The sequence below is a fragment of the Prenolepis imparis genome, unplaced genomic scaffold (genome assembly GCF_030444845.1).
Source record: "Prenolepis imparis isolate NDT839.2.m4 unplaced genomic scaffold, iyPreImpa1.0 SCAF_14, whole genome shotgun sequence".
NCBI lineage: Eukaryota > Metazoa > Arthropoda > Insecta > Hymenoptera > Formicidae > Prenolepis > Prenolepis imparis.
In genome coordinates, this window is record NW_028141172.1 from 3092667 (window position 1) to 3118261 (window position 25595).

The 25595-nt window shown below is 31.3% G+C and overlaps 1 protein-coding gene, 1 long non-coding RNA gene and 2 other non-coding genes across 7 annotated transcripts in view; 3 read left to right on the plus strand and 1 right to left on the minus strand.

The window, feature by feature from the left end:
* LOC145945258 (uncharacterized) overlaps nucleotides 1-25301 on the plus strand; it is a 29872-nt gene extending 4571 nt beyond the window's left edge. The window contains exons 1-3 of one of the 2 annotated variants that reach the window (XR_014426813.1): nucleotides 6665-6683; nucleotides 14520-14696; nucleotides 25106-25301. This is a non-coding gene — a long non-coding RNA (uncharacterized LOC145945258). Of the gene's footprint in view, nucleotides 1-6664; nucleotides 6684-14519; nucleotides 14697-25105 lie in introns of those variants that run through there. The other variant, XR_014426812.1, reaches the window with a different exon arrangement.
* On the minus strand, nucleotides 83-25126 carry Dgo (ankyrin repeat domain containing protein 6 diego). Of its 3 annotated transcripts, none has more exons than XM_083054140.1 (12): nucleotides 25055-25124; nucleotides 24423-24628; nucleotides 23309-23516; nucleotides 16388-16493; nucleotides 14553-14651; nucleotides 5208-5417; nucleotides 4609-4707; nucleotides 3901-4138; nucleotides 2769-3670; nucleotides 2217-2448; nucleotides 1575-1817; nucleotides 83-1294 (listed from the first exon to the last, which is right to left on the minus strand). In XM_083054140.1, exons 4-12 carry the CDS (start codon nucleotides 16478-16480, stop codon nucleotides 1131-1133), a joined length of 2280 nt encoding a protein of 759 aa, XP_082910266.1. In that variant the 5' UTR covers nucleotides 16481-16493; nucleotides 23309-23516; nucleotides 24423-24628; nucleotides 25055-25124; the 3' UTR covers nucleotides 83-1130. The 3 variants fall into 3 exon arrangements, with proteins under 3 accessions (XP_082910266.1, XP_082910268.1, XP_082910267.1); XM_083054142.1 differs by having other exon boundaries at nucleotides 3916-4138; nucleotides 25055-25122; XM_083054141.1 differs by lacking the exon at nucleotides 24423-24628 and having other exon boundaries at nucleotides 25055-25126.
* Trnal-caa (transfer RNA leucine (anticodon CAA)) lies at nucleotides 8407-8530 on the plus strand. Its single transcript has 2 exons — nucleotides 8407-8444; nucleotides 8486-8530. It is a non-coding gene; the product is annotated as a tRNA-Leu (tRNA).
* Trnar-ucg (transfer RNA arginine (anticodon UCG)) lies at nucleotides 12878-12950 on the plus strand. The gene has a single exon. It is a non-coding gene; the product is annotated as a tRNA-Arg (tRNA).
* Nucleotides 25302-25595: the final 294 nt, after the last annotated feature.

Sequence of the window (25595 nt, forward strand, 5' to 3'; positions counted from 1 at the left end):
AGTTATTATTTTAAAATTAAAACTCTTATTTATACATATATTGAAAATGTTTATTTTTACTGTAATATACATATTAAAATAATCTCATGTACAAGAAATGTGAATATATATAACCAATGATTATGGTCTTTTTTCATGCTTGCAGCCATATTAGACCAAAAGCAAAATAATATTAAGGTGACCTAGATAACGAAATCAATCTTCTAATAATAATTTAATTCTATTGCTCGTATACGCGTCTTGGCCAATTTGTTTTTTACCATAAAAATAAAAATTTTTATAAGTTTAAAGTAAATAAATACATTACATCATATGTATTATATCGGACATAAATACAATACAATTAATGTTTATTTTTGTGGACACAATCTTTCGCAACTTTGCTTTCCGTCCGACACTGAGAAACAAAAAATCATATAAATTTTCTTTTTATATTATACGTGAAAATAAATAAAAATAAACTTTGCATTTGAATAAAATATTTCTCTTAGAATAATAATAGAATTTATAATTTACTGCTCCAATAATTATAAAAACTCAAAGTTGTAGAGAAGATAGTTGTAGACGTTCAAAAAGACAGGAAGCGTAAACATTTTATAAGACATACATATTATTATAAGAAAATCAACAAATGATAATCACATAATTATCAAAAAATTAAGCCAGCTGTATATATGTGATAAAAAAAAATATAAGAGAATTATGTGTATTTCGAATTAAATAACAGAAGTAAGTTAAAATTTTTATACAGAAAATTAGTCAGGAGTGTCGGTTAGATTAGTTATAGTTCTATACCAACTATTTTGATAATCACTTGTTATATCTACTTTTTTCTTTACAACATTACACAATTCACATATATTACAATTACACATATAATAAATATTTTTTGTTTCTTTTATTTTATAGTATTTATTTCTATTTCTGTGTAAAATAAAATCATGGCAATGCGGACGGATATGACACTTATATAACGATAATATTAACAGTAAAATTGGTCATTGCTTTTAACATCTCTAGAGCAGCCTATGTATATATTTTATATATGTACAATGTAACACATAATTATGTATTATACATGTATATTTTAAAACTTATATCATTTTCGGTTGAATTTATGTTTGGCTGCGCTAAACCAGACTGGCAGTACCAATGTTGATGACAACATTATCGGCATTTCGCTCGTAAACTGTTAAATCGTGTCCCCTTGGCTGCTCCAACAAAGCAGCGAGATGTTCCCCGTTTGTGAAAGTTCCTGTCGAAGGTGGTAGAATCACGTCACATTCTAGCTGACCTGTATAGAGAGAAAAAAAATAATACTCCCTTTAGAATTTTTTTTTACAGAATCTACTCTTGAGTGTCAATTATAATTAACCCTTCTGTCAATACATAAATTTTTCATCAATGTATAAGTACTCGGGTATCAACTGTGTGTTTTCGACACATTAATGCTATTTTTTTTCATTGACAGAAGGTTAATGAACCGGTTAATCGGTTTAATAGAATATTTAGTGAATGACAATTTATGTAATATCTTTTTATATAAATTACTGTTGTAATTCTTCATCATTTACCTGATAACGAAGGCGACGCTCCTTTGCTGGAGCCGTACATGCGAGTGCTGTATCCAGAATCGTTATGGGTATCATGCAAAGGCGGTGTCGGACTGTATACAGGATTGCGTGATCTGTAGGGCATTCTCGCGATACTGTCGTAGTGCATGTCTTCGGGAATATTTTTTCTGCAATTCACGTCCTTGTAGGCCTCGGGTTGTTCGACATCGTCGCCTTCCCCTTCGCTGCTTTCGCTGTCATTATCTGCAACATCGGTGTCATTTAAGATGGATTCGATTTGAAAGAATCTTTTCTAAAGATTTAGTTCTTAGAAATATTTGAAATTTTTTCAAGAGATAAAAAAATTAGACTTTTTTTCTTAATCAATGGCAAAGAAATCTTATATTTTAACGCAACATAATTTAATTTAATCTAATTTGACTTTTAAAGACAAATATCTCTTTTTTCATTTTTCCTCGTCCATAAACTAGCTTATTAATCTGATTTTCCAAATAAGATTCTTTTTCTTTAATTTAACTAAATGCCAAATGTTTATATAATTTCTTCCTGTCGCTGTAAGTGTAATTTTTACTTGTTAATTCTAAATATGTGTTTTCTAGAATATCATTTTTTAGTTTTTAGCAGTTTAGCAGGTTGTATCACCTTGAGAATGCACTCTCTGATTTTGCGAGCACTTGGTATATTCATCTAAATTAGCCTGTTCGTTACTTCTAGAGCGAATCCTTTGCCAGCCATTATGCATATCAGGTACTTGCTGAAATCGCTTAATTATCTCGTGGACGGTGCGACGATTGCCATTCCATTCCATCGTATTTCCATCGCTGATATTTCGAGTATTATTATTATCCATGTGCATATCATACGAGGTGCAATCCTTAAAGATATACGAAATAAATAATTATATTTATCAGTTTGATTTGCATAAATGCTCTCTCTCGAGATAATATTCAAGTATAATGTTAAAATAACATTACGAAAGAGAGATCCTTGTTATCGCAAGATCTTTTATTACGTCAGAGTTTTTATTATTAATTTTTAATATTTTAAATAATATTAATTTAATTATTTTTTTATAGATAATTTAATACAATTAAAATAATTAAAATAATAATACTACATAAAATTGTATAGACAATTTTTTTTTATAGACGTGTTAATTTTTATTGGAAAAGTAATAATATAGGTCAATCTTACCCTTTGTTGACGTCTTCCTTCCATAGCAGTTGTTTCCGTAGATGGTGTATCTAAGGGCGAGATTCCACCCTGTCGAATGACCCCGTCGAACGTTTCGTTCAATCTCGGAGAAATGTCCAACACTCGAAGCGTCGACCTAGCCGTTCCAGATTTCGAGGGTAGATCTCTCATAGATGTGCTGAGCCTAGGTATAGCCGGTATATCAAGGTCATCCAAACTTCCGCGATGAACCGGCGTTTCCCCGGGAATTTCGAAGCTGCGATCGTGCGGCCGATCGTCCAACAGATCCTCCAGCGATCTCGTTCGAGCCGGCATCACCGTCTCCGACTGGTTGTAGTTGGTCTTCATCGGCCTCTCGCTGTATCTGCCTCTACCGCCTCGTTGCAGGCATCGCTGAAAGTGCGAGTACCTCTCGTCGCACCTGGACCGTTCCTCTTGAACGCATCGAGTCAGTTCCGAGATCTGGCCCCTGGTCCTCCTCTCCAGATTGGCCACCTTCAGATCTAGCTTCTCGTGTGCCTGATCGATGTGCGCTTTCAGTTCGGCCTTGTCTCGTTCCAGCTTCGCCTCCATATGACGGAAGAATGGGGCGCAATAGCACGTGTATCCCACCCCTACGGGACCTTTCCTGATATTACCCGCCAGATCCAAGTAATACTGTTCCCCTCGTCCTAAAGGATCAGCTGGCAAAGAGTCCAGACGTGGTTGAGGGAACGCTTCCGGATCGGGGTAATAGTGGCAGCCATAAGGCGACCATTGTCGACCCATGATGGCCTTCTCAAAGCGAACCTTGTGCTGCTTGCTGCCGGTCTTGTGCTTCTTTCGGTCCTTCTTCGAGTTGCTCCCGCCGCCACCACTCGTGCCACTTTCAGTTTTTTCTCTCTTCTTATTCATTGCCTTACCTAATATAAGATACAATCATCAGATTCATCAAATACTGCATCTTTAATAGATGGCTGAAAACATTTTGTCAACGAGCTATAATTGGTTCGAACTCACACAATCTTCTAATTAATTCATTCAATATTAATTAATTAAAAACGACGGTACCGTGCTTGTATGATAGAATAGTGTCATTTTTTATATATAATGCGATATCATCGATAAATGAATGATCAGACTCTGGTCTCACCATTATCCATCTTACCGTCTACTAAATCCTCTTCACGGCTCTTGCTACGCATTCGACTTTTGCTTCGAGCCTTGGAGATGATCTCTAGAATTTCAGCGTGATTCTTTCGACGGGCGATATCCTTCGCTGTTTCACCTTGTTTATTTCGCAGACTTCGATCGCAAGCGGCCTCCAGGAGGATTCGCGTCAACTTCCGGCGACCCATCGCTGCAGCTATATGCAAGGCGGTGTCGCCGTTCTAAGACGAACGAATTGATTCGTATTAATTAAACAAATAACTGAATCAGTGAATAAAGCATACATGTCGCATAAGTTAATTGCAAAAAAAAATTGTTTTTTACACTGTGAGAGAATTTTCTCTTAGAATTTACCCTGAAAATCATGGTAATTGTGAGACAATATGATATGGAAAGAATTTTATGAGAATTTCTCTAATTAATATTTATCACAAAATAATAATATCTATTACAATAAAATATAAAATATGTTTGATTAATTTTACTATGCAGTTTAATAATTCTTTCCATATCATATTGTCTCTCGATTACCATAATTTTCAGGATAAATTCTAAGAGAAAATTCTCTCTGTGTAGCAAATTAAGCAAATTATTTTTTTAAATAAATTTCTCTGTTGCTCGTGTGATGATCACGTTTGAATAATTTTAATCTCTTAAAAATTAAAAAAAAATGATTGTTGTGAACTTTTACCTTGTTCTGATCAGATATCCTGCACAGGGCTGAAATTAGGATACGAGTTACCCCAGCATGACCGTAACGTGCTGAAGTATGAAGGGGTGTATCGCCATACTGAAACGAATAATTAAAAATTATTTATTTTAATTATTTTGTTTCGATACATTTTGAACATTTAAAATTGTTTTGGATACCCGGGTATCCATTTATTGACAGAAGAGTTTAAGAGAGATCTCAGAGAACAAAATGATAATAAAATAATACTATACCATGTTTCATATTATTCACACAGTCTATCATGTGTTCGTTGTAATTAAAAGTGTATTGTGTTAATCTTATATTCTATAATTATAATTTCATACGTTTAACATTCATTTATACACATAGTTATCGTTATACGCATCTGCATTATGAAATTGTTCTGTGGGCAACGGTACACACTATATCATCGCATACAGTTACATGACAGAAAGAGAGATCTCTCAGAGAGGTTTGGCTTCACACACACGATATTAGTGCTAAAATCCCTCTCTTTATCCTCATCCACGCTGCCGCGATGAATGCGATAAAACTGTTTGAAAAAAAAAAAAAAAAGATCCCGGCGGATCGCTCACGTTATTCTGAAGATCGGGATTGCTGCCGGCTAGGAGGAGCTCTCGACAGCTTTGATTATGGCCGTTTTGACAGGCGAGGTGAAGCGGTGCAAATCCGGCGAGATTCCTGGCATGCAGCGGGGCCCGCTGGGTCCCGAGGGCCTGCGCCAGAACCGCCACGGTCCGACTATAGCCCCGCCATGATGCCTCGTGTAGCGCCGAGTTTCCATGCTGAAAACACGCAGACGTATTCATCGAAGGTTGCCCAGCTTCCAGCTACAGGGTGTCTCGAAAGAGTTACAAATTAGTGATACAGAATAATCTACAGTGATTCTCGATTTTTTACTCGAGGAATTTTAACGCCTCGCGGCATCTTTCTCTTTTTTTTCAACCATATTTTTTAGATAGATTTATCAAAAAAATTATTTTTTATAGAAATTTTATAGAAATTATTTTGTACAAAAGAATTACTGAAAGTTCTTTCTTTTAAAGAATTTTTCTATTTTTTTTTTCTTTCAGAACAAGAGAGAGTGGAATTTCTATTCAAGAAATTTTAACCCCTCGCAAGCAGTTTTATTTTTTTTATCATATTTTTTAGATAGATTTCGCATAAAGATCATAATTTATTTTAAATTATAGAGAGAGGAAAAAATTACTGATAGCTATTTTTCTTAAAGAATTTTTCTTTTTTTTTCTCTTGTTTTTTCTCTTGTCAGAACAAGAGCGAATTATAAAGAGAGTGGAATTTCTACTCGAGGAATTTTAGCGCCTTGTAGCTTGTATCTTTCTCTTTATTTTTTAAATCTTTTTAGACTTTGCATAAAGATTATTATTTTGTATTGTTGAGGGAACACAAAAATCACCGAAAATTCTTTTTCTTAAAGAATTTTTCTGTTTTTTTCTCTTGTTTTTATAACAAGAGCGGATTACAAAGATAGCAAAATTTCTACTCAAATTATTTTAATTTCTCTTTTTTTTTTTTTATCTTTTTAGACTGAATGCAATTATTATTTTTTATTATTGAGGGAGCAAAAAATCACTTTTCCTTGAAGAATTTTCCTCTTGTTTTCAGAACAAGAATGGATCAGTTATAAAGAGAGCGAATCAACTTCGAATGTTACAATAATGAAGGTTTCATTAATTTATTTTATATCGGTTTTGCGCTAAACCTATTACGCTCGCGAGGTGAAAATTAGCGGTTCGCTATTACTTGACGCAAAAATCGACATAACGTGCAGCTGGTGTGTGCTCACAGAAACTGATGTACGGTACACGGTGTAGCTCAACAAAGGAAAAAGGCGGACGGGCAAAAGAGGATGACCGAGAGACTTACAACTGCTCGCCCGTACCTACTCGGCGGACAACCGCTGGTCGATGAACCGTGCTATGCCACTCGCGACAGCATCGCGATACACCACACATACACCTAAACCATGCGTGCTCACGCACTCAGGCTGCTCGGCATATAGGGTGTCGGAGAGACTTCGAGGATATAACGTGAGTTAATCGTTAGTCCAACTATTTCTCTCTTAAAAAAAAAACTCTGAAAATAGCTTTAAAAAATTTTGAAGAATTTTCAAAGTTTTCCTCTGAAGCTGCTCGTAAGTTTGAAGTCTTTTAAATACAAGACGATGCGGTATAATTACTCTGCTGAGGCTCATTACTTCAAATTATGCAAATTATGAAGATATTTAGATCGTTTTATTAGCAATAGTACAAATTTGTGGCAAATTAAATTGCATAATTGATCGAATCATAGTATAAAGAGCAAATTATTGTTTAAGTTTTTAATTTTAATAATCAAAGCTTGAAAAAAATATTGAAGATGTAAAATGTGATGAGTATTTTTCGTAATAATTGGAATTAACTTTAAATAAAAGTTAACATACTAACACACATACACACAATGGAGAATAAGAACATGCGATATTTTTTTTATAATGGAGGAAAGCTGAAAGAGCAAAGGCACAAAGATGGTCTTTCGTTCTAAAACTCAGCCTTATCTTTCATTCTTCAACAAGAGGGTACCTTGTCTCCGTGTATCTTGTTTCCCCTTCTCTGGTCATCATGAAAAACGACACCATAGAATGATAAAGGAGTGAGGGACCCATATTTACGATTCATCGTTAGGGATCAATCCAATGGCGGATTTAATCTTTTAATGGTCCTAAATTATAACATAGTTGAGAGTTTATCTTTTTTACCTCTTCCCCCTTTGACCAAATAACGAATTTTTAATCAACTAACAAATTTAAAATAAAATATTTAAACTCTCTTTAAAAATAAATAATTAATATTCCATTTGTCAATTTAGTCGGAAAACAAGTTAAAGAAATTATTCGATTAACGATTAACAATATATATGCGTGACATATTAAAGCAATTAAGATATATTATATAATCACACAATTTGCTTATAACAATCAGAAAATATTTTTAAAAATAACACGTTATTTTGTAACGCAAGGAATTAAATTTGTATAGCTTGCTTTTTGAGTATAATTATTATTAACAAAATATTTTTCGAGGATATTGCTTTTTTAATTGAATTCTCACTCATCGACTTGTCTCCATGGAGTTATATGTTTTGTCTTTTGTCAAGTCGACGTCTCTGATCGTAAGCTATGCAACACAAACCACTATGCATAATATTAGTGACGCTTCTTGCGGCTTGCTCGGTTCAGTTTTATTGTGATCATGTAGCCGGAGTTTAAGAACGATGGGAAAAGATACGGTGTGTCAGCCAGCACTTTCTTCGCTGCCACAGAAGAAAAAAAATCGTGAACGGCTTTCATCGATACGAACCCATACAGGACTCGTGTAACCACATGGGATGTTGGGAGAGAAGCTGATCCATGTGACTATTTTAAAATCGAATTTTACATAAACAGGCGAAGACTTATTTCTTTCACTCAACTAAATTATATCTTAATTTTCGATCGAAAAAATCAAAAAATTTTTACTACATACATGCAAAGAAATTTTTTTAATTCTTTAATATAAATTCTTAAAAAATTTAAAAAATACAGCAAAAAAATTGATGCTGCATTTCGAAGATATAATACATGAAATAAAAAAAATCATCTTGATAATACACATGCCAAGCACGTGTTAAACCTAGGGCTCTTCAAACGGGAAGTTTGTTAAGGAATTATTAATTATATTAATTTTTGTAATTTATCACTGATTACAATTGCATTTAGTCTCGTGGAATTTATATGTCAGGATGGCCGAGCGGTCTAAGGCGCCAGACTCAAGGTATAACCTTACCCGTCTATGACGGGTCCACAGAGAGAGCGTTCTGGTCCTCTCTGAGGGCGTGGGTTCGAATCCCACTTCTGACACATATTTTTTGTATTTACTTGTTTCATCTGATCCTCCCTTTGAATGACATCGCACTATTCTTAATATCACGTCTAGTCTTAATATCATGTCTTGATGCTCAAATCGTAATTTAGAATCTCTTTTTTAGCATATTACTAGAATATTACATTTATTTAGTCTTTTTTACGTTATATATTATTTAATAAACTACAATTATATAAAAATCCTAATTTAAAAAAAAGAAATGTCTGTGTCGATGCATAAAAGTAGGTATAATTATATACTCTGAAGAATATAAACGCACATGTCATTTAATGTATGGAATTATCGTTGTTTAAGACAATTATTTTCAAAATGAGAAGACACATTTGAGATAGAATTTATACCTAACGCGAATCAAATTATATAAAATTACTCACTGCTTAACAACTCTGTTAAAACATGCAATCTTTGCAATGACAGTTTTTCCACGTTGTTATAAATTGGAGATGATTATTTATTTTAAAATGGACAAAATACATGTATATTACATCGCGCACTTTGATTTTTTTACAAATTTAGATTTCAATTTATTAATCATTTTTTAATCAAAAACGTGCAGTTATTATAAAGATTCCTCATAATCCCTGAAATCTTCAAAATCCTCGTAATCCTCATTTTTAAATAAGATAAAAATTATAAATCATCATCTTTTTATGATCCAAGCAATAATTATTTTTTCAATGATGCTTGAAATCAAAAATATATTTTAATGCTTTAAGTTTTTCATGGATCTAAAAGTGTAATTTTTTATTTGAATGAAAAACGCGCAGCAAAAGAATCGCAAAATCCAATAATTAACACAACGAAAGGCCCCGTGATATATCAATTATATAATTAATCATGAATCTATAATTCAAAAAAAGCACACATAATATATTTCGTATATATATTTTATAGTAAAATATTTATTTAATTTATATAAATTATTTCGGCTTCTCTCTCTCTCTCTCTCTCTCTCTCTCTCTCTCTCTCTCTCTCTCTCTCTCTCTCTCTCTCTCTCTCTCGCTCTCGTTCTGTATTATTCATTTCTACTATATTGTTTACACATTACGTCATTGCGTGCTTCGGACTTATCATTCATATCGCGATACTCGAGAGAGAAGGTAGTAAGACGAGACGCTCCGTCGAATTCCTTTTTTAGAACGTAATCGTGACAAATATCAGAAATAATTCATTATGATCATTACGATATGATGATTATTACTTATCATTAATCAACTTTCGATAAACGACGCGTGAATGTATTGCGATGATAGGTCTTTTTATCGTAAAGCGCATATATCATTTATTATATTTGAAATAAGAATTGAATCGTCTAATTATAAATAACTAATTTATAATTTAATATTCTACGTATATGCGTGTGTGAAATAATTCAGTCATAGTATATGTAAAATATTTCGGCAATTAATTAATAACAATAACACGGTGTTCGGCCTTGGCAGAGTATAACACACTATACATACATGATACATGTATTGTTTACATGTCACGGTCTTAATATCATTCGCTCGACGACACTCGAGCAGTAAAATAATGATACGAGAGATGTTTCGTATATTGTCGAATTCTCTTTTTCGAAACGCAATCGCAATAAGTATGTAATTCGCTATGATTATTACAATTAATTGATTATTTTTTGATAAATGATACATAACTATATCTCGCGCGATAACAGCTCTATATCGAAACTCTATTTCGCGTGATTTATTTATTCTAAGTTATTTTTTATATTATTTCAAGTAAACAAATTCAAAGCGTCAGGAATAAAAATTATAAATTAATAAACGTTTTTTGTTGCAATCCTTATCGAAATAATTACGGTCTATAATTCTTTTTCTAATGCGCGATTAGAGTCAAATATATTTTATTCAATATTTTGAATTTTTCACCGATCTAAATGTAATTTGTTATTTAGATTCGCGTGATAAGATATAAATTGCAAGATTAATTAAAGTAATTAAATTAAATAAATTAAAGGAAAGGAAAGGAGTATTATATCAATCGCTTAACTAATTTAGAATTTAATTTAATATTTAAAATATATTATATAATAATTTAAAATGTAATTAATTTAGAATTTAAAAATATATAAAATATATAAATTTATTTTGCATTGCGTTAAATATGTCGCAACGGCAATTAATTAATTTAATTTGCATAATGTTTAATTTCCTTATATAGTAATATAACGTTTTATCGTTTATCATAAAATTTATTTGATTGAAATCTATCGTGTAAATAGAGTTGTATTAATTATATATATTTTCGAATATTGTAATTCGCGAACATTTATCTTTGTATATTTATTTATTTATATTATTAGATTAAGAAATAAAATCAGTCTTGACGGTGAAAATGCAAGGCGTGTTTTAAAATCTGAGTATAAATTAATTAAGTGATTCACGGCTATATCACGGCGCATTTTATTACTTTAATCTCTCGATTTTACGACTCATGTCTTATTGTACATATGTATAGAGATAGCATTGCTACGGCGAATGGTGCATAATTTTAGTGAGTGTCACGTAAATTATACATTTCGTTGCTTCCTCATCGCGATATATAGATAATAAAATCATGCGCGATTTAGAGTGTGTGATGCAAAGTATTCGACGTCACATTCTAATTAATTCGACTAACATAATTAATCGCGTTTTCGCGAGTGAGTGATTTTGAAATTATTATGAGGTCTTAATATTGTAATTCGGGAATATTTATTTTTAACTATGACTTGTATATTTATTAACTTATATTATTAGATTAAGAAATAAAATTGCTATTCTTATATTTGTGTTAGGTTGAATTTCCGATTATATAATATTCTTCGAGAATTAGGAATATGCAAATAAAATATTTAAAATTATTATTCTCATTACAAACACACGGAGAACTTTCGAAAATGCAACATGAAATTGAAATATTTATATTAAAAAACTTTGAAATTTCAAGCAAAGCATTAAAAAATTATTTTATCAAATTAGAGTACTGGGCTGCTTAATTACATTAAAAATTTTTATCGACATTTTTAACGCCACACATAATAACACCATATAAATACATCGCGAATATCGCTGTTTATTCAAGGTCACGATGTACAATGATGGATCATGTATTCAGCTACTCACCCACATCCCGATTGTATACTATATGCTCACACATATACACATACACACACATACTTGCAGATATATACACACTTTTCCACGTGTATCGTCGAGTATCCGGTGGGATGTTGCTGCGAGGAGAATACACTCTAATGTATTCACCCCTCCTATATAAAGAGGAGAGTCGGACCGGGCATGCTAATTGCCTTCGGGACAATGGTGGGATTCTACAACGACCTGTGCGACTCCCCAGCCGCGTCGTATCATACATCGGGAATAATTCCATTTTATTTCAACCCACGCGTATATACGCGCAACACGAGCCGTTTCCTGCGTGCTTTCGTGGTTTAAATACTCACCATCACCGAACAATGCGGATGAGCGAATTTAGAAGCGGTTTGTTTTGTCGCGTTGAATTTGAGATAAAGATGTAATCCATTTGGATGAAGAACGTGGTATTTTAATGTAAGATTTAATCTGCAATTACACACAGAGAGAATTTTCTCTTAGAATTTACCCTGAAAATCATGATAATCGTGGGACAATATGGTATGGAATTTTATGAGAATTTCTCTGATTAATATTTATCACAATAAAAAATAATAAAATATAAAATATGTTTGATTAATTTTACTATATAGTTAGTAAATTTTACTATATAATTTAGTAAAATTAATCTTTATATTTTATTGTGATAGATATTATTTTTTCTTGTGATAAATATTAATCAGACAAATTCTCATAAAATTCTTTCCATACCATATTGTCCTACGATTGCCATGATTTTCAGGGTAAATTCTAAGAGAAAATTCTCACTGTGCAGACATGCACACATACATATATGCATTCGTTAATTATTTTGCCAATCAAGCAAAAAAAATTGTTTTATATAAATATTATTGATCATCAATAATTAATTATTTTTTAATTTTAGTTTAGTCACAGTTATTTTCATCACTTTATATTTTTAGTGCGTGTGAGTAGAGCAGTATTGATCTATCTATTTATATACTAACAATAAGTAATACCTTATATAATTTACAACGATCGACTGAAATTTTAATCTTTGCATAATATATAACTCTCTTAATTCTTCGTATTAAAACAATATATGAAAGATTTTAATGAAGCAAAAAAAATGTTAAATATTTTAATTTAAAAAATCCCTTCACGAGACTTAATAATGAGTCTACATAGATGGGGTAACTACCCCTAATAGACCGTGTGGCCTAACGGATAAGGCGTCGGACTTCGGATCCGAAGATTGCAGGTTCGAATCCTGTCACGGTCGATATATTTTTTGCTTCTTGCAAAAAGAATGATAGAGAATGGAAAACATATGAAGTACATATAGAAAAAAATAAGCTACATAAGGAAATTGAAGTGAAAGAAGTGATAATGCAAGAATAATATATTTTATGGTCTCAAATTAATCTACCCCCAGAGACGTTAAATTATATTTTGTCAATATAGATAATTATATACTCCTTAAAATTATCTCACATTTCTCGCAGCTTTCGATCAATGTAAAATTGATTTTGTTGTAAAAAATTTAACATTAAAGTCTTCACTCAATTACTATTTTGATCTTTAAAAAAAATACATCCAATAAATCCTGATATAGTCGACAAGAAGATAATTTTCGTAAAAAATTACAAAAGAGCAAATAACTAAATTTTTGCCAAAATAAAATAAAAACTCGAAATTTTAGAAAATCCACATATAAGTGAATTTACATACATATAAGCGAAGAAATTTGATATATTTAGGATTGAAAAAAAAGGACGATTTCTGCATAATCTGTAAGAAATTGCTAATAAGAAAAAATATACAAAGTGTATATAATATATATTATGTATATATATTATTTTATTTTCATTTATAAGAGAAACACACATTAAATAACGTGTGTGTGTATTCGAATGGATGGCGTCGACCTACACCTTCAACATCGATTAATTCTCCCTCTGCCTTCTACCTCTCCTCCTTTATCTTCTCCTCTCTCCTTCTCTGAAAGATTACCCCTCGCCGGGCGTCTTCCATCGTCGAGAAGTGAAATTATTTACCTTAAGCAGACGGTATACATGGGAGAGAAGGGAAAGAAAGGCAGCCAATGCACCGAAGAAATAAGAAAGAGGAGAAGTATAAAAGGAGTCGAAGAAAAAGGGTAGAGATGTGTGAAGTCGGAAGAAGGCGCGTTTCTAGTTGACCCTTGACCACAAGTCGTATGCAAGCTCAAGGATTGTAAGAAATATCTGTTTGCGAAGATATCAACCGCGACCGAGCGAACGCACAGGGGTGGTAACTTATATTCCAGAGAGTTTCTTAAGTCCAGGAAGGGAAATTGACTCTTCCATAAAGACGTTATGTTTATGTTAATTGCGCATCCATGCTGAATAAAATTTCTTAAATTACAGATTATTTAATAAAAAACATGACATGTCTAATATACTCGTATAACTAAATAAACTGCTTTCTTCCTATACCATTGAATTAAGATATTAATAAGAAATAATATTATAAATTATAAATTATTTTATAAATATTATATTACAAGTTATAAATATATTTTAAATATAATATATATATATATATATATATATATATATAAATATTATAGGTATTATATATTTAAATATTAAATATTATAAATATTATATATTTATTAAATAATAATATTAAGATAATGAATGTTGCAATTAATTTGATAAAAAACGTATTATTAAAAACGTAGATATTTCTGCTGAAACATTTTCCATCCCCCTTCAGAGATACTTTTGTCGATAGCAAAATCTCATAACAAGATTTGCTAACTTTTTATCGTTTTTGTCGAAAGTAATAGTTTTTGCATTCTGTTTAGGATATAAAAGAAAATTTATGCAATACTACTCACGTCGTCTGCGGCACTAACGTCGACGCCCTGTAGTAACAGGGTCTCGCACACTTCCACGTGACCACCTGCCGCGGCCAGCAACAGGGGCCCCCGGCCATTCTGAAACACGACAGGAATTCTGAACATCCTCGTGCGATCATGCTGGTAAGCTTGCTCGATAAAAACCTCACTAATTAAGAACCGTCCACCGAAAACATTCGAAAGTGGATATCTTCTCGTTTGGTGACGCCTGATAAAATTTCTTAATCAGACTCAGAGAGTCAATCGTTTCAATAAAAATTAACGTCTCACGGATTTCCTGTTCTTTTTTTTAAATTAATCTTTTCCATAAGAGAATTAAACTTTTAATTATATATTAACAAATTAACTTCTTCAATGTAAACTTTATATCTTTGTGTTTATAACGTAGAGAGGTAATTTTTTCTTAGCTTAAAAAATTTTATCAAAGGCGTCGCGTATTTTATAACTTATTAATTCTCAATGGTAATTATTTTAATAATCAACATTTTAATTTAAAATTCTATGAAATAAAATTCACAACAAAGTTAAAAAAATAATATTTGATCACTCTTATAAATAGTTAGGAAATAAAAGAAATGCAAAACTTTTTTTAGCATAATCAGAGAGAAAGTTTAATTTTATAATAATACAACTCTTTTTAAATTTACATTTATATTTTATTATAAATATATAATTATATTTTAAATAATTTTTAAATTTTAAAAACTCCAAAAGTAATAGTAATTTTATTTTATATATCTTTTATATATTTGTAAAATATTTACCATTATATACTTTATTTTGCTATTTATATTTATATATAATGTTTATTATAAGTGCCTAAGAGTGATTTCGAAATTGCGTGTTGAATGTCTTCCAGCGGAATAACGATTAATAAATCAAGCCCAACAGCGGCGAAAAAAATCTGTCGATTAATTTCATCGACGTAATTAAGGCAGGAACAACCTCAATAAACGCGTGGATAATCAATTAGATGGTCCATTCGTTTGTATTCTGCGTACACTTTGGACAAATTGCGTGTCTATCTGTATTTTAAATTTAATCTAATCTATGCAACCGCATATACATATAAAGAATCGCGACGCGTGAATTAACTAATAGATGAAATTAATTTATTGTAGCTGTCAGTCGCGAGCTCGGAGTTGTTAATAAAGTTTTCCCTTCAGCTAATATTGCAAGCAATTTATAGGAGGAATTCAATTTAACATTTTGCGATACTCTACAACTTTCTTAATTATATCAATTAATTTATCGAAATATCTCGTGACGTTTTCATATTCTGTTTTCGTTAAGAGACACATGGATAAGGTATAATCGAAAGTGAGTATTGCAAACAGGAAATAAATATAGAGAAGCGCACTTAATCATCATTTTTAAGTAATCAAAAGTTTGTCTCTCAAGTTAAACCAGTTTTAATGCAAATTTAATTTTCTTTTTTTTTTCGATCTACTATATATTTGTCGCACCGGTTTAAATTTTAAAAATTTATAATTAACTTTTCTCGAGATCTCTCTCTTCAGTAACGCTAAAAATATATCGAAAAAATTGTTTGAATTAATAGCAAATTAATTATATTTGAATTAATAATAAAATTGTTAAAATTGTGTATAACAAAATTAGGATAACTTATTTTATGTAATTTCGTAAAAAGTTTTGTTGGACGAAGATTTCTCTCATATAATACGTTAATATGTTTTCTTTTTCTTCTTGCTTTTATAAATAGAATTGTATGAAATATCGAAATTAATTTTAAAAAATCCAACATTAGACGAATTATCGTGCATATATCTTCTAGAATATTTGAAAAATCATACCTCGTCGGGCAAGGGTTTAACATTTTCGTCGAGCAAGCGTGTGACTCGAGCAACGTCGCCGCGAGCAGCCGCCTCGCGCAACTTTTCTGCCATTCCAGTCGCGCATCTGTAACAAAAGCAATAGACTTTTAGAGTAATAAATAATACACGCTGTAATATATGAGTGACTGTCTATATTATATTATATAATGTTATATAATATAATTACAATACACTTATATAATAAATATAAATATAAAATATTATATAAATGTATTATATTATATAATATAATATACGTTATAATATACATGTAACTATCCATGAATTATGAAATTATAATTCATCTAAATCCGCATAAGATTATACAACTGCACAATGTATTTGCAAAGTTGCTCTATTATACAGTCTTCACTTTTATTTTATATATGCAAAATAAAATTGTGAGACAAATGTGAAGAACAAGGCAGACGAAAAACTCACTTTACAAGCACTCTTGACAGAGATTTACAATAAATACACAGAGAGAATTTTCTCTTAGAATTTACCCTGAAAATCATGGTAATCATGGGACAATATGGTATGGAAAGAATTTTAAAAATATGTTTGATTAATTTTACCATATTTTTAGTAAATTTTACTATACTTTTTTAGTAAAATTAATCAAACATATTTTATATTTTATTGTGATAGATATTATTTTTTATCGTGATAAATATTAATCAGAGAAATTCTCATAAAATTCTTTCCATATACCATATTGTCCCACGATTATTACCATGATTTTCAGGATAAATTCTAAGAGAAAATTCTCTGTGTATAAAATTACAATTAAACCACTTCGTTATATTCGACTGTATGCATTCTATAGATTACAAATCCTTATTCGTAATTTTATTTCAAAATGAATATTTTACTTAAATAAAATTCTAATGTATAATTTATTGAGATACCTATATGCTGAGGAAATATTCGAGAAGACGTGGGAGTCAGATAATGAAATTTTTATTTACAACTTTCTTTTCATGGATGAGATTCATAGATTTCCACCATACTCTCTGCTATCTATCTGTTTTGCTTCTCAAATTCTTGTCGTGTAATCCGTGTAACGCGGACAGTATAAATTATCTCGATGTCTAGCGAAGCTAGTATATGATCTAGGATATCCAAAGTGCGTCCGCTAATGAGGTAGACTATTACACTTCCCTCCGTCGTCCTCGTTTCGAACATTAATCTCGATCGCGATTATTTCTTTTTGTATAGCTATAACGACCCTAGAAATAACGTTCACGCGAAATTAAAAGTAGCGAGCGAATTCATATGTGACTATACGTGAAAGTATTTCGCAAGATCCAAATTAATACGTTTGGACGAAAGCTACCAATTTTCTAATTATAATTTCGAAATAATTTTCGAAATAAGCGATTGAAAAAAAAATACGTCAAGACAGATATAAAGAGAAATTAAAATGGGTTAATAATCCACTTACGAGCGAAGGAAGTAAAGATATAGCGAAGTGCGAATTAAAATGGATTAAATTTAATTTAATCTAGTTCTACTTATTAAAGGCCTCAATTAATAAAGTTATAAATATATGCTTATTTTTGCTTCGCGTAAACACACAAAAAGCTCATGCAACACGCGCTGTAAAGTAAGTCCGTATTTATTACGTGCGATCAGTGATGCGTACGTATGTCTACCGTCATAAAGTATATATACGGGACGCACCCTCTGACTTATTATGTGATGTAATTCCGTCACGGAAACTCGAACTCCAATTCGAGCCTGAAGAGACGGCACGCGATGACGGAATCACGCTTCGCCAGATAACAGATGGGCGCGAACTGCATCGCGGATGCACGAAATGAGGGTGCGGCGTTTTTTTTTTCGCAGCAATTTTTCACCCTTACTTGGTCTCGATTGAATTCTACATCTCTAGCTAACAAGAGAATAAATTCGAAATATTATCTAAGTATTATAGAAATATTATAGAAGACACTGGATATTAATTGCCACATGTAAATGCGGTAATAGGCTAATTAAGAACTTATAGCGCGGTAAATAGTGCGCAAATTATTCTTTCTTGTTAAAATTGTTTATTTAGTACACTTCTCGATCTTAATTTTGAACCATCTTCAGCAACTGTTAAATACAGATAAAATAAATCTTGTGAAGCGTGGATTATTGATTCAAATTTATATAAATATATCGCGATTAAAATTTGCAATATTAGTTTCGCAATTTACTCCAAATTATTAAGAGATCTTTAAGAGATAAATTGGTTTAAAATTTTGTAGATGTGTCTTTCACGCAGAATAAAAAAGTAAATAAATGCAGAAGTTATAGATAAAATAGCACAAGTTCAATTATTCCAACAAGTTTCAAGATATAAATCGTTTATTAAAATTAAAAAGATATAAATCGTTTATTAAAATTAAAAAGGATTTTTATTATTACGCTTATCTCATTAAATATCGTAATCATATATTATGGGATGATTTCTTCAATCGATTTATTTCATAAATTATTTAGCTTCATATAAGAGTGCTCCGAGTTTTTAATAACATCCAATATAGATTGTTTCTCTATCATCTCACTCGACATGATATGATATAATGTACCTCGTGTATATAATAGAATAGAATGATTATATATTACCGTCCATTCAATTTATTATGAACCGAACACTTTCTCCGGAATTATAAACCGGCCGTGTGCATTTCCTCATACATATATGCATTAGAAAACACAAAGAGGATTTTACAACCGACGACTATTCCGGCTCCTTATTCTCTCGCGCCACGAGAGTCTAGTATATAAATGGAGCCTCTCGGCTCTCTTATATTGAATAAAAAGGAAAAATGTGATTTTCTTTCCAATCATCCTTGCTTCCTTCCCTCTTCTATTTGCGTGCAACGAGAGACCCGACCTTGCCGATAAAGTAAGCGGTGTTGCGGCGGATAAAACCAGCAATTTTGTCTTGTTTATTTTATCCGCGACGTCGATGATGGTGCATCTCGTGAATCATAGTGTTTCCTGCTGCGACATTATTACACGCAGGGCCGACTGTCGTGTTTCGCGCTCTTCTTATCATTAAAAAAGTTAATAGAGCCTACTACTCCCTGAGCACAGTATCAATACGTTGAAGTGCATATATATATATAGCAGGACCGCTGAAAAAAATACCTAAAAAAATTACACGTCTTCAAAAAGCTTATATAATAATATAAATGAAATTTATATGAGTTTAAATTTTCGTATAAAATTTTTCTTATCGATTTAAACTCGATTTTTTTCAATAAAACTTTAATTACGAATCATCTTTTTTTTCTTACGCTTTCTTCGTTTTTAATATCAAATATTTTGATGAGATTAAACGCGTCGTGTTAAAATTCGCTTAAACAAGGTTTCCTTGAAATTAGATAAAAATAAAGAATTATCTACGAAGATTAATTCACTGTCTATTTTACTTGTGTGACTCACAATCAGAAAGTGAAATTTATCCAGAATTATAGTTATAGAGACTTTCCCTCTCATTTTCAAATCTTCAATATTTCATAGATTATATTTTTGTAAATAAGAAGAAGTAATATATTATAGAGCCAAAATATCCCATAAGTTTATGATAGTTGAAGGGTACAGATTCGACGTGTTTCTTGAAAAACGAGAGACTTGCTTGAGGACGACCCTATCTGTAAGATATTATGGGTATATAGTAACTTAACGAAATTGCCATCTTAAGTGTTTCCAATCGTGGTTTCAGCGGTAATCGATCTAACGACTTAATATCACGCGATTGGTATCAAGGCCGTACTTAATTATTATCTCTCATACGGAGAAAATGCATCATCGACTAGCCACAAAAAAATTTATAACGGAAAATTGTCTGTCATTAATCACATATAATTCATCATTTTGGCGAGATAAAAGAGAACAAGAGATATACATTTCAAAAAAATAAAATTATTAATATAATGGTATTAATTAATTTTGTTGTCTTATTTTATTTTATATTTTTTCTCATATATTTTATTGTATTTTATTTATAATTCTTTATTTTTGTTCTCGTCAAGTGATGCATATTCTCTTCTTCTTAAACTGTATTTTTAAATTTACATGAAACGTGTTTTTACGAGCATTCCATAAACTTCCGCCATTGATAATAGGGGAGTTGTTAATAAATGTAACTTGTTATAATCTTTTTGCAAGTCCAACGTTTCCGTCATGCCGCATTTATCACAGAGCATATTCATTTTTTTCAGAAATTATAATGCTCAGAAGTTATAAAGCCCGCATCCCGCTGTTTTAACGCAACTCAAAGTCGGAACGAATTATCGATCACAATCAGTTCGTCGTCCATATGCAATTTGTCTGTCGCGATTTATCTGTTTGTACTTACAACAACTTACGCATAGCATGTTTTATTAGAGACAAAGTTTCACTACATACATTTGTAATCGAGATTTTAATTTTATTTTATTACGAGGAAATTTTTGCTATATAATATAATTTTATTTTTTTATTTTATTTCATATCTTTTCTTGTATTTTATTTAATTTTATTATTCTATTATACTTTATTCATAATTCTTTATTTTTGTTCTTCTCAAGTCATATTTATTTAAATCAAGATTTCGATCGAAACTAGCAAAACGTTCGTGAACTTGAGTTTTATTAACCGGAACGTATTTTCTGATATTTTCTGATGGTTCTGATGTCGACCGAAACATTGCGGTACGTTCCGGTCCACTTCGGGCGCTGCCCTAATGTGGACTAGACTCGTATGACTAGACAGAGAATCGCCTTAGGCACTCCAACACACCTTGGTGCATCCTTGTAGCTTTAAATTCTTGAAGCTTAAAAAAAAAGAGCATTACGAGCGAGATGCCTAACTGTGGCGAGCCGCGCAAACCTACCCTTCTTCTTGTTGGAATATTTGCGCGTAACATATATCAATTATTCATGATTCAAAATGGAAGAAGTCATAAACTGTAAATAGAACCGCATCAATCTACCGTAACTTCTTCAGGGTTGCAAGAATTGATAGCACCTGGGATTATTCGTTACATCGTTAAATTATAATTAAATTAGTTATTACAAACAGCTATTTAAAATTTGCCTATTTTTTAGACAATTATTTTTTTTATCCCTTTTAATTATTATGGGGAGTGTATATTATTATTACCAATCTCTCCTCTCTTCTCTTGTGTTAGATTTTTTCTATAAGAAAAGTAAACAAAAATAATAATCAAATGAAAATTTCAATATCGTTTTTAAAGTAACTACTTCGAGTTTTAATCGCTTAATCGTTTGGTTAATGAGAGAAGTGTTGATTTTCGCACTTGATTGCGGTACAATTTTATCCCCCGGTTCCCAAGAAATGCGCGACACAAAGGCACAGTCGGGGCCTCGCTTGTGCGCGTCTTAACTCGGGGAAAATACCTGACAATTATCTACTCGTCTCGCTATCTCGAAGCAAACCGCTCCATCCCGCAAAGTCCCGAGCATTCTGTCCATTACTCGACTCGTTACGAACCCAGGTTATAATAACGCGAGGGAGCCATTTTATTCGAGAATCAAATGCACAAATTATACCTGACCGCACCTGGCCGGATCTTCGTCGCGAAGCGAAGCGACCGTTAGTGAAAAAATTTCTAAGAGCTTCATCTAGATTAGGGCCGGTACTGTTAAGTACTCAGTTTTAAAACGTGTGTATTATACATACGCAGCCATGTTCCTAGGTATAATATATAGAATGAAGAATTTCGAATTAAAAATTTGATTGCACCCTTAGCAAAAATATTCTCTCTCTCTCTATTTTATATTATCTTTATAGAATTTATTCTGAAAATCATCGTGGGATAATATGGTATGGAAAGAATTTCTCTGATTAATATTTATCATAATAAAAAATATTAGCATCACAATAAAATATAAAATATGTTTAATTTTACTAAAATATATAGTAAAATTTCAATAATTTTAAAATATGTTAAAAGCTATATTAAAAAACTTAGGATTCTTTAAGTGTTTTAAATATAATAGATGCCAAAAAAATAATAAACATATAAAATATTTTATATAAATTTTTCAATGCAGCATAATATTTTCAATCCAGCTTAATCGTTCATAATAACTTTAACGTGCAGCATAGTAATTTTCAGCTTATTTCCAAACATGATAAGATTTTGCGGTAAAATATAACGAAAAATTCTTTCCGTATATATTATTGATTATTGTGTAATATATTCATATTTTTAATTACGATTATAAATTCGTTTGGGGGGAAAATTGACAATCTGAAGATACTGATTTTTTCTGTTGATCGATATTTACCTACATCACACTTTTCAAAGTCAAATGGCGAATACGATTGCATAATTTGCCGATGAAACACAGTGTTCTCGAGTGAGTAGCCACGTGTGAATGTACATATGTATGTACATACAATCACGAAAGCGCACACAAGCGAACATCCACTTGTGTCTAACTCGCGCGAAACCGGTATTTGCGCCTTCCAGAGTAAACCTTTATATACGGAGGATACTCACACAGTGTGGATACAAGGTGCTCCAACAAGCTTTATAATCTGCGTCAATCACGAAGCTCTCTCAATACAGATATATACTAAAAAGCTACGAACTTTCTGGGATTGTGTGACCGTGAGGACTCAGAAATAAATTACGAAATTTTTAAACAAAATTTTAAACGAGAATTTAACGTAAATAATTATTACAATGTTAAAAATTAAGAAAATATAACATTTAATTAAATTCGAACGAAAAAAAATTGATTCTCTCAATTTTCAACGAAAAATTTTACTCCCTATCGAATGTTCTTATTATTTTGTGAACAGCCTGTATAATCAAAGCGGAGGTTCGATTTCTACAATTATTATGCTCTTTTACCACTTAAAGAGATCACAAGTCACAAAGATACTTACCGGCCATATACGCTTATCCAGAAGGCGTCGTTTGCGAAAGTAATCCTTAATCCGTGTCGAAATGTCGGACAGTTTGTCTTTTACAAAATCCACTGCCAAGTTAAGCACAAGCCACACATCACTTCTTGTAGCACTACGAACGAGCTATCGCACAAAGACTCGATCTTCTTGCTCGATATCACGTAGCTCAAAGATCGTTGAGTACCAGCTATAGCAAATCATCATCAGTTTAATGATATTCAGAGGGTTTTACCTTATAATGAGATTTGATTTATCACGGTGAAACAAATGATATAAAATTCTATATCTAAAATTAGAATCTTTTGAGATCTACGTCGTAGACTACAAAATTCTATATGGAATAAGTGTCCCTGATTAGTTTTAAATAAACTAAAACTTAAATTATATTAATTTAACAAGTTAGTTTTACATTCTTTCTTTCTTGATTAAAAAAAACCTATCTATCTATTTTTCTCTTTCAAGAAAAATGTATATATTTTACATAAAATATATATGTTTATTTATAAATTATCTCTAAGAATTTATTTTTATACAGATTAGATATATTTAATTGCGAACGAATAAGCAAGAAAAATGTATATTGTACGCAGAAGATTTCGATGCCTGCACGTGTCGCAGGAGACTTCGATGCTCGCATATGCGAGTCGACCGCACTTTTATAGTTGCAGATTATATTTGTTAAATATCTTGCACATTGAATTTTTTAGCAAAATATATATTCTCGCAATTCTCAATTTCATTGATTTAATTTTTTATTCATTTATTCAAACAGATTTGATTTTAATTAAATATGTTTAGGCTTTTTTGGGGGAAAATAAAATAAAAAAAATAATAAATACTTTATTCTTTATTATTATAATATTATTATTAGTATATTATTATTATTACTATTATATTATATACGATGCGTGATAATGAAAATCTCACTTATTGATGACGGTTTTATGCTTTTGAGTAATAATAATACGTAATATGTAATTCTTGGAATATATCTTATTGAAACTCTTTAATGTTTCAATTTTACGATCATTATAGATGCTTCTTCAGCGAAGATAAGATGTGTAAAGAATTAAAATATCTTTTAGACGATTACCTGGGATAGTTCTTGTAGTGGATAGTTCTTGAACTTTAAAATACCGTTGAATATATATGTATGCTTGAGTAAAGCGCGAACCAGAATAATATAACAAGTAATTAATTTGCAATCTTTTAGAAAATCCGCAGAATTTTTAATTCACAAAATAACTCTAACAAAAATTATTAAATTTTTACAATAGGAACTCTGCAATAAGTTGAGATCTGCAATTAACTAGTTTCAGTCAAATCTAACGAATATTGTCGGAGAGCCGAATATTTTTTATAATCCCTACAAAGTCATTTTACTTTCGCGAAAAATTTCAAAATGGTTGGCGACACAACCAATGTTCCGTGGATGATACACGCTTCAATTATCATCACATTATATTTCTTCACAATGGTAACAATTAATTCTCGGGAATCTGATTTTTATTTGGGCTCGTGTGTGAAATTTTAGGAAGTTTTTCAATAATTGCAACCACACGATTTTTTCAACTATTTCTTAATCATTGCCGATCATCTTCTTCCCCAAATTCCCGACATCCTCGCATGCAAAATCACGAGATGAATTATTCAGAAATTTTCCACGAGCACATTTTTACGCGAGCGCGCGACTCAATTCACTTTCTTTCACTTCTAATAGCATACTTCGAATTTGCGATATATCTTGTCAACATGACCAACTTGCGCATGTTCCAGAGGATGTGTTCCTTCGACCGGAAGACCCGGAAAGGCGGCCGCGTCGAGACTGGTCGCATCGGGAGAAAGCTGCGAATCGTAAGCGGTTCTCCAGAAGCTCACAACAGTACCGGCGCAAGTCATCGATAAAACCCGGAGTTAAGGAAGTATCGACCATAGTAATGCTATTTAAAAAATCCGATAATAAACCTACACTTCTACTAAAATGCAAAAAAAAATTAAAAAAGAAAATATAAATTAAATTTAATTAAAATATAATTAAATATAAAAATATTTTTAAAATTTTACTAAAATATAAAAAAAATATTTTTTACGTTTTTAATATCCTAATTAACGTTTAAATATTTATTATTTCTCTCGCTCTCTACATAATTTGTGGGTTCTACTCGCTTAACGAATAACGATGGGATGTTGATATTAAATCTATTTTAATTTCATCTTTAAAGATATATATTCTTCTATATTTATATAAATTATATGTAATAGAAAT

Coding starts and splice junctions, on each gene's coding strand:
- Dgo (XM_083054141.1), bottom strand. CDS start 16,480: ATGGCAGAAAAGTTGCGCGAGGCGGCTGCTCGCGGCGACGTTGCTCGA. Junction 5,418..14,552: donor ACGTTAGTGCCGCAGACGAC/GTGAGTAGTATT, acceptor GCGTGTTTTCAG/CATGGAAACTCGGCGCTACA. Junction 1,818..2,216: donor TCAGAGAGTGCATTCTCAAG/GTGATACAACCT, acceptor CCGATGTTGCAG/ATAATGACAGCGAAAGCAGC.